Genomic DNA, 15,055 nt, shown 5'->3' with positions numbered 1-15,055 from the left:
ATGTCAACTGTACAAATGAAATCAAAGGTGAGAACTGCAATGGTAGCCATATGTCATTTTCCAAATCATGTCCAGCATATGAACGACAAGCAAACATTTTTGAAGCACACCAACAATATATCCTTCAATGAAGCAAAGAAACATTTACCAGTTACAAGTCACGTGTCGTCTGCAAAAACGTACGCAGTAGCTGTTTCTACTTGTACAAAGGTTGATCGGGGCTGTCAAACTGCGATCACCTGGGTCTCAGATGACCAAACTGTTTTGTACAGTGTTTCTGGTGCCAGAAATGGTGCTGCCACTCACACAGAGACTGAAGCTGACCATATGCTTCCAGCAATGTCTCCCACACCATTAACCACCACTACATTGCCAGCACCTGAAGTTCTTTCAGACCCTGAAGTACAGCCAGCATCGGTAAACAAACCTAAATGTCTTACGAACAAGCAACAGAAACAACTCAAAAAGAAAGAAACTAGGGCACTTAAGCACATAGAAGTGCCTCTTCCTTTAACTGTTCCTATAGAGGTTCACAACACTTTTGAACCTCTGAATATCAGCGAAGACCTTCTCCGCGTGCTCGATCTCCAATGAAACCACCATGACTTCTCCCACTACTTTATTTCAATGGAACTGTAGAGGACTTCGTAATAATTTTAATGATCTTCAGCTATTAATACAAGATCTAAAACCATCAGCCTTTTGCTTACAGGAAACTTTCATCAAAGCTACAGATAATTTTGACTTGAGACCATATACTTCTTACCATCACTTTTCCCCTCCAGGTTATAAAGCTACTGGAGGATCTTCTGTTGTGGTGAGACAGGGTGTCATTCACAGTCCTGTTCCTCTTAATACCCCTCTCCAGACTGTCGCTGTACGCGTAACCCTGAATATTGTTTTTACTCTTTGTTCTTTATATATTCCACCTTCGTTTTGTCTCCAACAGGTTTTTGGCACCCGTGGCGAGCCACCTCCTCGTGGTGAGTGCTGGGTAATGCCAAGAGCTCGCCAACACCCCGTAGTGGACCCGAGGGGATATTTGGTCCACCAACCCGTTTGCCGTGGGTTGCGGTCCTGTGTCGGCATAGGAGGGGATCCTGGTGGTTGTGGGCAATAGGGGCCTGCAATCATGTTCCTGTTGCTCAATACACCACTTCGGCCCTGACTTCGCCTAGACGGGTGGTCGAATGGGCCCGGTTCGACCAGTGGATTATGTAATTGCACAAATTTGATTTTATATTGTTTCAATTTTTGTCTTGGCTTATTCACTCAAGTAACATTTGTAAATTTGAAAAGTGATGTTATTAACTTTGCCTAGAGTCTTATGCCCAGAAGGCGGTGGATCGTGGGACAATCTGGTAGATCGATTAATTTTCTATTAATCTTCTGCTGGAGTATACCATTTCAGTATCCTTGGTGCTGCCAGTCGGAGACCCACTGGTGTATAGCATTGTCCATGTGATACTCGGTGGAAGGGGGGGACCTGGGATGGTGAACTTTCTATTATTAACCATGGCCCAACCCAAAAAACATAAACGAGCACTAGATGAGTGTTTGTCCTCTGATGAGGAAAATCTCACAAACAGATATCCAGATACATGGAGTAGATTCTTGGTTGTATCTTCGACTGATGGTGAACCACTCAAGCTAAATCCGTTTGCCACATCAAAAGCAATTTATGGACTTGTTGGTGATGTCCAAGCTGTTAGAAAAATTAGATCAGGGTTTCTCCTCATACAGTGTAAAACAGCAAAACAATCAGCTACCCTCATAGCCACAAAACAGCTTGCAAATACTGAAGTTTCAGTTTCTCCTCACAAGTCTTTGAACAGTAGCAAAGGCATCTTGAGGGACAGAGACCGCTGGCTTGCCCACATGAGTGAAAAGGAAATAGTTACTGAACTGCAAAACCAAAGAGTCACTCATGTGAAAAGATTCACGTTTAAGAAAAATGGGGAAACTTTGAATACCAACACATACTTAATTTCTTTTTCTCAAGCCCAACACCCAAAGTACATAAAAGCTGGATATTGTAACATCGAAGCAGAACAGTATATTCCAAACCCACTTCGTTGTTACAAGTGTCAAAAGTATGGTCACGGTGCCCAATCTTGCAGGAATCGTGCAACATGCTACAGATGTGGTGAAGAAGATCATGAAGGTTCTGACTGTTTGTCTTCTCCAAAATGTGTTAATTGTCTGGGAGACCATATGTCTTCATCAAAGTCATGTGAAATCTGGAAACGTGAATATGAAATTATCAAAATCAAAACTCAAAAGAATGTCACCTATCATGAGGCAAAACGTTTAGTAAATGCAGCCTCGCCTCAGTCATCAAGTGTAACATACTCTGCTGTCGTTACTCGCCCTCATGCTAAATCTGGTCTGTTTCATGTCAGACAGATATCACCTGGGTTAAAGCTGACAAACATACTTTAAGTCCATCAGATTCTGCTGTTGATAAGAATCATGCAACATCAGCTTGCCAGACGCCTCACACACAGTATCTCCTGCAATGAAAAATCCTTGTCATAAAGTAGATTATAGACAAAAATCTGATCGAGTACAAAGGGGATCACGTGATCCTGTACAAGTCTATAACAAGTTTCAACTTTTAGAAGACATGGACGTCTCTCCTCATCCCCGTGCGCGAAATAGAAGCAGTTCGCCTCGGAAGGGGAAAAGTCGGTCCCCAGTACTACCATCTGCTATTAAATTAACAATAATTCCTTAATCCAATGGAATTGCAGAGGACTTAGGACCAATTTTAATGAAGTACAATTACAATCACAGGATTTTAAACCATCAGGATTTAGTTTTCAAGAAAGGTACTTGAAACAAGATGATAAGTTCGAATTGCGTAAATACCATTCTTATCATTCTTTTTCACCCCCTGGTGACAAAGCCACTGGTGGATCTTCCATATTGGTGAGACATGGTACTATTCATAGCCCTGTTTCTCTTAAAACCAATCTTCTTAAAACCTATTGCTGTTCGTCTTACTTTACATAAAACCCTTACTCTTTGTTCCTTGTATATGTCCCCTTCTTCCATTCTCCATCAGAATGATCTTCAATTAAAAAGTAACTATAATACATACAGATCTTTCTTTACAGATGGGTCCAAGGACGGTGGCGCAGTGGCTTGTGCTACTGTCATTGGATCCAGGACAATATCTTTCAGATTACCGGATAATAGTTCTATTTTCACGCTGAAGCAAACGCTATATTAACGGCTCTTAAATATATTGAAAGACATCCTATACATAAACAGTATATTATCTATTCCGATTCTCTTTCTTCTTGCCTCCAGGCAATTAAAAACCTGTCATGTAAACATCCTTTTTTAATAGAAATAATTGAATTATATAATAATCTTGCTACTGGGCAATAGATCGTCTTTTGTTGGTTACCAAGCCACGTAGGCATTTCTGGCAACACACTGGCCGATCTTGCTCGGAAACAAATGAATTACACTACAAACAAGGATATAATCAGTTAAAAAGTAAATATAGCAATTACAAATCCTCGTTCACAGACGGGTCCAAGGACGGTGGCGCTATGGCCTGTGCCACTGTCACTGGTTCTACAACAATATCGTCTAGAATACCGGACAATGTCTCTATTTTCACAGCTGAAGCAAATGCCATATTAACGACTCTTAAACATATTGAAAGACACCCTGAACATAAACAGTATATAATTTATTCAGACTCTCTTTCTTGCCTTTAGGCTCTTAAAATCATATCGTGTAAACATCCACTTTTAATAGAAATTGTTGAACTATATAATGGTCTTGGCCAATACGACATCGTCCTCTGCTGGTTATCCAGACACGTAGGCATTTCTGGTAACGCAAAGGCCGATTTTGCTGCCAAGGCAGCACTCAACAAATCTGTGACACCACTTCTTGTTCCTTACTCGGATTACAAAGCTAGCATTGGAACTTACATACGTGTTCTGATGCAGAAGAGGTGGGACACTCAAGTAGGTATCAATAAATTACATGAAATAAAACCCTTACATTCGTTACACCTACTTGGGTTGTCAGTCTAGATCTGAAGAGGTCATCATGCGACCATGTCGCATTGGCCATACTAGATATACTCACAAATACTTAATTGAGGTGAAGATCCTCCGTTCTGTATCCCTTGTGATGAGAGAGTCACGGTCAAGCATATACTGCTTGACTGTGTTGAATTCTCCATCACAAGGAAGAAATTTTTTACTGTTAAAACAGTTAAAGATCTTTTTAACACGGTTAGGTCTCATTTAATTATTGGATTTTTAAAGGAAATTGATTTATTAGTTGAATTCTGAATAATATGTTCTGTAGATAGATGTATTTTAATGTTTGGTAGTCAGACTAGGAAGTTGAGCTGTTTGTGGCTGTACCCTCGAAGGGGGTTGAAGTATTGTAAAATTATTGTCTTCCTGAGAGGGTACGTAAGTCCCACATCGTTCAAAGCCAGTGTAAACGTACCAGGATTTTTAAATGTAGTATTCTTGTTCTTTTCATTTTGGCTAAAATTTCCTCCAATCGCCATCGCCTGAAAGGATGATGTAAATCCAACTAGGGTCCATGCAGGTAGCAAAGGTATTGTAAGTCCCCTTGGTCCCTAGTGTGGTGATATACATTCCGTTCTTGGCGATCTATAGACTATTTTCATATTGTGGTATCCCCTATCGCTAAATATTTTAGAATTCATTTCTAGTTTTACTAGTCTATATGTGATATTCTAGTCATTTTACTGTCCTTTGTTGACAGCATTATATAATCAATCTTTCATTATTGTTACTCTATATATTGTTTTAGTCACGATGTGGCTGAAATATTGCCAAAGTGACCTTAAATTTTAACTCACTCACTCACTGCTGTCCTTCATTGACAGGTTTTTACAATGTGTCATTAATTAATATGTGTTTTTGTAATTCATAGTTCTCGTCACGATATGGCTGAACTATTGCCGATGTAACGATAAATCTTAACTCACTCACTCGTAACAATATTGGAGCAGCGATCTGCGTAACTGGGAACGGATGACATGTGTCACCCAAGTCAGCGAGCCTAACCACCCGATTCCGCATGACAAGCATAGCCGCCTTTTTGTGGCAAGCATGGGGTGCTGAAGGCCTATTCTGCCCCGGACCTTCAAGGTTCTCTGCCTCAAGGAATCAGAATATAAGTACCCATTGCTCCTGGTAACATGTGAGAATGCCTCAAACGCTGTCTTCTCCTTCTTGGCAGTCAATGAGGCCACAACACTGATCATGTTTAAAAATAATGAATTTGAGTATATTACAATGTAACGCAGTCGAGAACGTACATTATATTTATAATTTATTCCACCTAGTTTATCCTGTTATTCTGTAAACAGCTTTCTTATTTTAATATATAAAGTTTCATAGTCATACATTCTCGTCACCACATGACTGAATAGTGATGACTTGACTTTATATTTTAATTCACTTACTCATCTTGTGGAAACAAACCGTCAAGGAAAGACGTGAAGAACTGTGAGTAGCATGAACTAGTTATCTTTTGGCTGCACTCACAGTACCTACACCTATGCTAAAATATTCGGTATGCAAGGCTTCATCAATAATACACACACACACATTTGCTACAGATTAGGCTTTACAATGTCACATTCACAGTAACTATTCACAAACGTTTCAGGCAAAATTAAGGTACTTAGGTTTACAACAAAAATTATAGAATGTCTGCATTCTTCCTTAACTACATATTTCTGTTTGCAACTAACACCGGAAACGGAAATGAAACGTTACAGGTACACTTATATTAAACACACTTATGAAATGTCGAACATGAATTTGGCAAAAAGGCAAATTGGGCACAACTGATATTGCAGATGATACGTTTACCACACTTAAAACAGTTTTATCGCTTTCAAATAAACATGGCATGACAGCAACAGGTTTCCTTCTGTTCCAGGTGTCCAGAACATCTCCCAAGGTACTCCAGTTCTTTTCCTGTCCGGAGTCTCTGACCAAACACCATTAGGATTACAGGGTGTGCAGTTCTTGAACCAGAATCCAGACTTGTGCTCTTGTGCGCAATTCAGGGGACTGTCATCATTATCTCTGTCGAAGGTAGAGAAGGGTTGTTCCTTTAATTCGGCTAAACAATCACCTCCACTTTCTTCAGGAAGTATGGATCCCCATGTTTTTTCGTATGTCATTGCATAGAGGCCATCTTGGGATAAGGTGAAATATTTGTACACGCGCTGTCGTACATAACTCAGATCCTTAATGATAAAAGTAAGCGTCTGAGGGCGGTTATTTGTCAAGTAAACAAGTCTGTCGTTTCCAAGCCAGAAGTCCTTGGTAAGGTCCCCAAAGCCATCCTTGTACTCTTGCCACGACCGATTGAAATGTGTAGATCCGTCTTTGTGGATCTGAATATAGGTAAGGCCACCGTATTGCATATTGCACCTAACTTTGAATGAGCTAGGCGCCATATTTGGGTAAGTTAGGTACATTCCATTCCCCTTCAGATAATGGCCTGTTCGATATCCTTCAGTACAATCTGAAAGAATGTCATGCATATTTTATTAATGCGGTAGAAGAACAACGAATTCTTCCGAGAATACTCTGTTTAGTGTAGTCAGAGCATGCAAATGCAGTTTTGTGTATTAATAATCAATTTTCTCTTTCGAATTGTTCAAAACAGGAGTATCTTCATCGCACGACTGTGTCTTTAAGAGACAAGTATGATTTCTAGACCATATGAAGTAGACCAGAAGTTCAATTGTGTAAAGTCCTACCCTGCATGATTCTTTCACAGAACTGGCCGATATAGCCACCATAACATTGACAGTTAAGCTTTTCCTGGTCATAGTCGCCACCATTCATGCAGCGGTTCTGGACCTGTAAGTGTAAATATATTTTGGTGAAATGAATTCAGTTTGACGCGGTTAAATACGTTGACCCCCATGTCCGCCATTTTAAGAGGACTGATGGTGGCATTATCTGATGGTGACATTATCTGATCGTGACATAATGTGATCGTGAAATCCTCCGATCAGCACTTGAAGTGAAACTGGCAATACTAACAGATATATTCGTTGAGTTCAATCAAATATACTGCACCGCAAAAGAAACGTCACCCTGCCAAAACTTTTGCCAAATACGATTCCTCTCATTTTAATTATTTTTTCACTTGATAGCTTGACCTGGTTGATAGCCAACTTTGGCTTCAGATGCTGTATTTGATACAAAACGCAGTAACTAATTAAAACTAGTGAGACGAGGTTTTTGTGCGTATTTCATGAAACTGTTAATCCGAGGGGTCATCTCTATAAGAGCCACCAAACATGTCCCAAGTCATTCACTGTTCGACAGTAGCGACATGCCACTATTATCAAGAGGGACCAAGCTTTAGGAAGACTCAATGGTAGCCAGAGTGCAAGACATGTTGGAAATACTTTTTTCTGTTCACTTTCCAACGATATGCCGCCTGCAGCAACGACCCCAAGCCATTGGGAGCACAGTGGAAGACCGTCTGTGACAAAGTTGAAGCAAAATCGGCGAATGTCCAACATCACCTGAAAAATCGTTTCGCTAGGGCTACGGAAATTGCACGGAAACCATTACAAATCTCCAGAGACCCATCAGCACTGACGTTTGCGCAGAGAAACATCAGATTCGCTGGCCTTATAGGAGTCCGATCCCTACTGTTCCACATCGTCGTGCTCGTCTCCAGTGGGTCACACATCATAGGAATTGGCGTTACCGAGAGTGGCGAACTGTAGCCTTCACCGACGAAAACCAGTATTGCGTCTAGACAGCAGATGGCAGAGCGAGAGTGTGGCGACGACGCGGGGAGCATTTTTCAGATGACTGAGTTCCGGAAAGAGGCTCCTTGGGAGGTCCGAGCATAATGGTGTGAGGTGCTCGTGCCTACAATCACAAACTAGGCCCTATGATGTTCCAGAATATTGGTCCTGGTAGAGAAAGTGGCGTAGCATCTGCTCGCCACATTGATCAAACACTGACACCGGTCGTCTTGGCACATTTTAGTCGTCATGGAACCCAGTCTTCCAGCAGGACAACGCAGAACTTTCGCCGTCAAAACAGCATACAAACTCTTCAATAGCTTTCCCTCAGACTTGAACCCGACAGAACACTTGTGGGAGGAGATTCAGAGTAGGTTCAATGATATGCCACCAGGGCCAACAACTGCAGCTGAACTTTCAGGGGCGTACGCCGAGTCTGTGTGCAACTTCTTGTGGCTTTCATCAACTCCATGTACAGACGACGTCCTGCTTGTCCTGCTTGACTATGTTGAATATTCCATCACAAGGATTAATATTTTAATTCACGAACTTTGAAGGATCTTTTTAATTAATCTTTTTAAAGTTAGCTCTCATTTAGTTATTGCATTTTTAAAAGAATTCGATTTGCTAAATGAATTGTAAATAGATAAATATTTTATGCTTGGAAGTTTGAATTAGCAGCTTAGAGTGTTAGTGGCTGCATCCTCGATGGGGGTTAAAGCACTGTAAAATTATTGTCCTCTTGAGAGGGTACGTAAGTCCCAAAACATTTGAAGTCAAATTTGATCTTCCATTTTTTCTTAGCCGTAGTATTTCTGTCATTTTACTTTGTGGCTAATCTTGCATACAATCACCAGCAGGTGAGGGGATGGTGTAAATCCAGCTAGGGACCTTGCAGGTAGCAGAAGTACTGTAAGTCCTCATGGCCCCTAGTATGGTGATCTACCTTCAGTTGTTGGTGATCTATAGCGCCTGTTTTTATATTGTATTGTCTGAAAAGGGATATCACGCTAGTTTTATTTCTTATTGTGATATTCTAGTTGTTCTACTGTCCGTCGTCGACAGGTTTTTATCATATACATAGATTCCTTTTTTAAGAAAGCTCTCGTCACGATATGGCTGCAATACTGCCGATGTGACGTTAAATGTTAACTCACTCACTCACTCACACACCAGTTTCAAAAAGGGAGTGACGTTAGACCCCACCTCTTCATCTCATTGCCTGCCTGTGCACCCGACATGTGTAAAATGTGTCCCTGCGTCTTTTTCTAAGTGTATCATACGCACCCACAAAAGATGAAGAGCAACTTCCTTCGTGTCGATCTATTTCCTCGGCATCCTCATTCCTGGTCGTAAGAGATGGCTACTCCGGACCCCTCGAGGAGGATGGGAATGTGGTGGTTGAGGTGCTGGAGCCACGAGCATGATTAATGACTCTTTTTGCATAACGTGGCTTCTAGTGGAACTGAATTAATAGGGTATCTTGGTCGTAAGATACGAGCGAATTTGGACAGCCTTGTCCCTTTGTAATGGAAAACATGAATCTGATGTTTGAAGGCACTGGTTCCAGGAATGGTGTTCCATTTGCAAAACTTTAAAACTTACAATGTTGACCATTACCTCACCTGGACGGGTAGTAGGTCCAGGTTCTGTCAATTAAAAGATGCGAATCGTTTGTACAATACCAGCAAAAGCATAAACATATGCTCATGAATACCAGACTGAGACTAAGACTTTGATTAACAAAGATCACTAACACGCTGTAAATTACACATTAGTACTATTGTGTATGCCTCTACGAAGGTCTTAGATTATGGCTAGATGCCTTTCGAACTGTGTTGATTGCCTTTATGGGACGCCTAATGAACATTCTTTAAAAACGTCTTTTTAAAATGGGCCAGACCCCTAAAGGTCTGCTTATAAACTGGGTCTCTATCTTTTACCATTTCTGATCAGTGAAGATGCATGCCATGAGAGGTGACTAGGCTTGTCATAGGAGACTACTAATGGGATCGGGTGGTCAGGTTCCCAATTGCGCAGAACGATGCTCATACTGTTGATCACTGGATTGTCTGGCCCAGACTCGCTTATTTACAGACCGCTGCCATATAGCTGGAATATTGCTGACGTGTAAAACGTAACTCACTTTACCATTTCTGTAATGACCACTCACAAAGGAAACACCAGCTGGCTCAGGCTGCCCGGGATGTGGGTCAAATTCCTAAATACCGCTGCTAATTTAAACAATGACACCATCAGTCCTACCGAGTTTAAAAAGTTCTGAAACAAACCCTCTAGTGTATATTCAATCAGGGATGTGTACAATCACAAAGTAAATTCTGTTCCCATGGTTCGATATTAACGACGCCATCAGCTTGAATACCAGAATACAGGTCAACGTATACTGCTGAAAGCCATGTTATTCTTACAGCCTTGATGTACTGTCACACGACAGTCTGCACATGGAGCGTTATGGGCACTCCACAGATTGCCTTCACATTATCCAATCATTTCACATACTTTAACTGTCCAGTGGTACATCTAGTTACAGCGTAAACATGTGCAAAACATATATTCAGAAATCATAAATATCATCCATTCCTTGACCTCGGCTGATTTTTCCTTCGCAGGGAGAGGTGTGAAAAACAATATAATTGGTTATCGGACTTGGTCGATATTATGTCAGTTAACATTAAACTGAAATAATGATAAGACAACGGAACAGAAGTACATTTCATAATATGCTTTTACGCCACTTTTAGCAATATATCATCAACATCACTGGGCCACATCAGGACTGGGCTTCACATATTGAATCCATGTCAGGAATCGAACCCGGGTCTTCAGCGTGAAGAACGGACGCGTTAACCGTTCGACTAACCCTCCACCCCACAATTGTTTGTGAAGCCAATATTTTGGGATGAAATGCGTTTATGTAACGCGTAAGGATGATATATTTTAAAACGTCTTCGTTGATTCTGCACATCTTTCAGTCCTTGCGTCTTTGGTCAAACCTGTAAATCTGGTGCTGTCAGTCAGAATTGCATTATATTTTAGCGCTACTGTTTCTCCCTTATTTACTTTGAGTGCCATTTTGCCAAGTTGGTGAATGAGTTACAATTCTGCGCCAATATTTCTGCCATATCGTGACGACAAAGTTTGTGTATTATGAACATGCTTATATGTTTTAGAAACCTCTCAGCGAAGGACGGCATCGCGGCTAGAACATCACAAATCAATTAAAACTAATTTGAGATCAGTGTAAAATCACGCAATATAACACTGGGTTAGAGATCGCCAGCAACTGAAGGTTAATCACCAAGCGAGGGACCATGGGGGACTATCAAGTTTGCAACGTATATGGGCCAATGCTTGGTGTACATCATCACCTTAGCTATTTCCGAATTTTGAGCAATTGAACCATAAATGAAAACTGCAAACATGCTACAATGAAAATTCTGGCGACGATTAACATTTCTCTTCTTGAACTTGTTGTGATGAACAACGGATGACGGTCCTGGGACATACGTCTTTATTATCAATGCAAGCGACGTTATGATGAAGAGCGTTATCAAGATGGTCATATAAAATACTGAAGGAAAGAACTATTTCGCATGTAACTTCTTTGAGCGGCATTAGGAAATGGGTTTGATCAACAAAGGGGGGAAATGCTAAAGGGGGCATATTGTTATTACAGGAAAGGCTTGCACATCACTTGATCACGATGATAGCATCTACATCAAAAGCCCCGTGAAGGTCCCGGGGTAGAATAGGCCTTCAGCAACCCATGCTTGCCATAAAAGGCGACTCAGCTTGTCGTAAGAGGCGACTAACGGGATCGGGGGGTCAGGCTCGCTGACTTGGTTGGCACATGTCATCGGTTCCCAATTGCGCAGATCGATGCTCATGTTGCTGATCACTGGATTGTCTGGTCCAGACTCGATTGTTTACAGACCGCCGCCATATAGCTGTAATATTGCTGAGTGCGGCGTAAAACTAAACTCACTCACTCACTCACTACATCAAAACGTTGCTTACGATGATATAGAAGTTGTATATCCATAGTACTTACCAGTTGTTATTTGTTACCTGAAGTAATTAGAGCAAAGACACTCTATTATGGCAACCTGAACTGACAACAGTGCCGTGCCTAAAACGTATGTATAATAAAAAAACATAACGGTTCAACTTACATTGAAATGGCGCCAGCCTCCAGTGTAGCAGACACCTGTCAGGAACATCTCACGGTGGATCATGCACGTGTTGTCAGTCCCAGACACGCTGAAAGCCACACATTGGGTTTCCGTGGCACACTGCACACCACATGCCGCAACGCTATGTATGCCTTCAATGACGGTATCATTTTTAGGGGAGATTAACTGAGTGCACTCAGAATACGCTTTACTAGAGATAATGATTGTATCATCGCTAGCAATACTTTGGAAATACAGGAACAATGTTACAATAGCAATCATGTGTAAGGTTGCCATATCTCTTAGAGGAATAACGGTATTACTCTTCTAACTTGTCATATAAACATGAGCTTTGATCGATCAGCAAGTATGCACTGAAGCAAACATTTGATATGCTTAGATGATATAATATGATGATTGTCTTGGAACGCCCTCAACTTAGAAATATCTTGATGTCATCCCTTAGCGTAGTCTCTGAAAAATATGCTTCTGAGATGAACGGTGAAATCCTGGCACACACGTGTAGCTATAAAACATCGCCATGCAAATAGGAATATCAACCCATGATGATTGCTTTTTCGGTCTATAACTGAAACGCGGCATTTTTTCCCAATTCATTGGCTTGATAAATTTAAACCGCAGCGACATGTCTAGTGTTGTTGTGAAATGTAGATGCCAAAAACTGGAACAGTGTTGAGGAAGAAACTTGAATCCATTATATTCTTCGTGGCATACGGCCTTGCGAAGAGTGATCTGTCTGAATATGTATGATCTAAATATGAAATAGCAGGTTGATCAAACCGGTATCGTTAATTACTGGTTCCGGTGGGAATATCAGTTTCCGTAAATTGTCTGACTGACCAGCCAAACATTAATCCGCTCATTAACGTCAATAAGCCACAAGCGTAAGTCAAACTTGACTTCTTCCGATTTTACCAGACCGAGCAACGAGTGCAGTTCATGTCCATTCCGCCAAAGGATCACTGAAACTGACACGTGATCATCTGTATTCAGCGCAGGTTAACAAATATAAAATGAAATATAATTTGCAGATGAAAGACATACTAAGAAGGCCGGATTGTCAGTCAACGTAGACAGCAAAGTAGATGACGTCAGTTGGCATCGTGACAATCATGTTCTCGTCATGAGCTGAAGAAATGTTTGGATCTGAGCTTGCAGAATCAGAGCCAACACACCCTGCAATGTACACATGGCGAAGTGTCTGTGATTGAAGTTGAGGTTGCGGGGTTGAGGTTATGTGCCAAGTTAATTCTACAATTGATCTTAACAGACTTTCAAGGTTTCAGGCGTTTCTCTTAACAGTCTTGAATCGTGACAGGACACTAGAATCAATGAAGCACACTGCAGTCAATTACGCTTTGCAAAACTATCTATTGTTTCAAATATGCGGTCTCACTATATACCGTTTCACCCGATTTTCTTTCATTCTCTCTAATCCAGCAAAACTCCCGAATCTGAAAATCCGTTCAGATTCAGGATTAAAATGCCAAAGTCCAAATTTTAAGAACACACACTACTGAGGTTCAAATATAAAAAACTGTAGTTTGTTGTGTCGGTTTTTAAGTTACCCAGATACACAAGCAGCACCAAACACATTTGAAGGGGTGAAATAATGTATATAGACATTGTTTGTCAGAATCCCGAATCTGAAAAAAATCAGATTCCTGATTCAAATGCCAAATCCAAATGTTAAGAAAACTCAGATTTGAGTTTCAAGTATGGAAAACTTGATTGTTTATGTTTTTACGTTGCCCAGTACACAAAGAGCACCTACAACATTAGAAGGGGGTTGAAATAATGTATATTGACAAACAATACAATACAACTAGATATTTGTATAGCGCCGAGTGAGGGAGTAAGTTAAAATTTAACGTCACATCGGCAATATCTCAGCCATATCGTGACGAGAACATTTAAATGAAATATATGCATGTGGTAAAATCTGTCAACGAAGGACAGTAAAACAACTAGAACATCACAATTTCAATAATTACAACAAGCATGGAAAGTTAAAACTTATAACACTATTTAGACAATACAATATAAAAACAGACTATAGATCGCCAACAACTGAAGGTAGATCACCATACTAGGGACCATGGGGACTTACAGTACCTTTGCTACCTACATGGACCCCAGTTGGATTTACACCATCCCTTCAGCTGCTGGCGATTGTACGAAAAGTTAGCCAAAATTAAAATAACGTGAATACTACGATTGAATACCTGGTACACATAAATTTACTGTGAATGTTTTTGGACTTACGTACCCCCTCGGGAGGACAATAATTTTACAGTACTTCAAACCCTCTGAGGGTTCAGCCACCAACAATTCAAGTTACTAATCCAAACTACCAATCATTAAAATACATCTATTTACACAACATAAAATTCAGAATTCAACCAAAATATCAATTTCTTTTTAAAAAACAATAACTAAATGAGAATAAACGCTGGTACAAAGATCCTTAATTGTTTTAACTGTAAAACACTTTATAGCGCCGATATCCAGTTAGTTCAACTGCTCAGGGGCGCTTTTTTCCGCTCGATTATTGGATGTCCATAACAACGGCACATCGTATTTTCAATCTCAAATTATGAAACTCCCTGGGGATCATACAATTCTTGCAGCCTTAACAGGCGCACCGAGTTAATGTGGCTTTTCCCATCCTTACGAGGTACCATTCACTGAAAGAGTCTGCACACTAAGTTGACTCCAAGGTTTTTACACCCGGGCACAGGTGGGCTCGATCCCGGCACCTCCACGCTCGCTGGATTAGTAGCCTGGCACCTTAGACAGCTCGCCCACCGCGCCCCATTGCTTGTCAGAATGCCTAATTTGAAAAAAACGTTCGGGACTTGGCACTCGAATCCCCAATTAAGAATATGTTTCTAACTTTATGCTGCTCTTTATATGTAACATTATTTGATATCATACGTATACTAATTGCAACCTCTTTTAAAGAGGTCAAAACGTTTATGTAATGTTGTTTACATTTAATGTTTTGTTTTCATGCCTTGTCAGTGGAATTAACGACATA

General features: G+C 40.7%; 1 protein-coding gene across 1 annotated transcript; it reads right to left on the bottom strand.

Annotated features, from left to right (window-relative positions):
- Positions 1 to 5,863: 5,863 nt before the first annotated feature.
- Positions 5,864 to 12,294, bottom strand: LOC137299097 (fibrinogen-like protein 1). Its single transcript, XM_067831597.1, has 3 exons — positions 11,995 to 12,294; positions 6,791 to 6,893; positions 5,864 to 6,552 (listed from the first exon to the last, which is right to left on the bottom strand). The coding sequence occupies exons 1-3, from the start codon at positions 12,289 to 12,291 to the stop codon at positions 5,894 to 5,896; spliced, it is 1,059 nt and encodes a 352-aa protein (XP_067687698.1). The 5' UTR covers positions 12,292 to 12,294; the 3' UTR covers positions 5,864 to 5,893.
- Between the last annotated feature and the right edge of the window lie 2,761 nt (positions 12,295 to 15,055).

Source organism: Haliotis asinina, chromosome 10, assembly GCF_037392515.1.
Source record: "Haliotis asinina isolate JCU_RB_2024 chromosome 10, JCU_Hal_asi_v2, whole genome shotgun sequence".
Classification (NCBI taxonomy): Eukaryota; Metazoa; Mollusca; class Gastropoda; order Lepetellida; family Haliotidae; genus Haliotis; species Haliotis asinina.
This window is presented reverse-complemented; position numbering and strand designations above follow the sequence as displayed.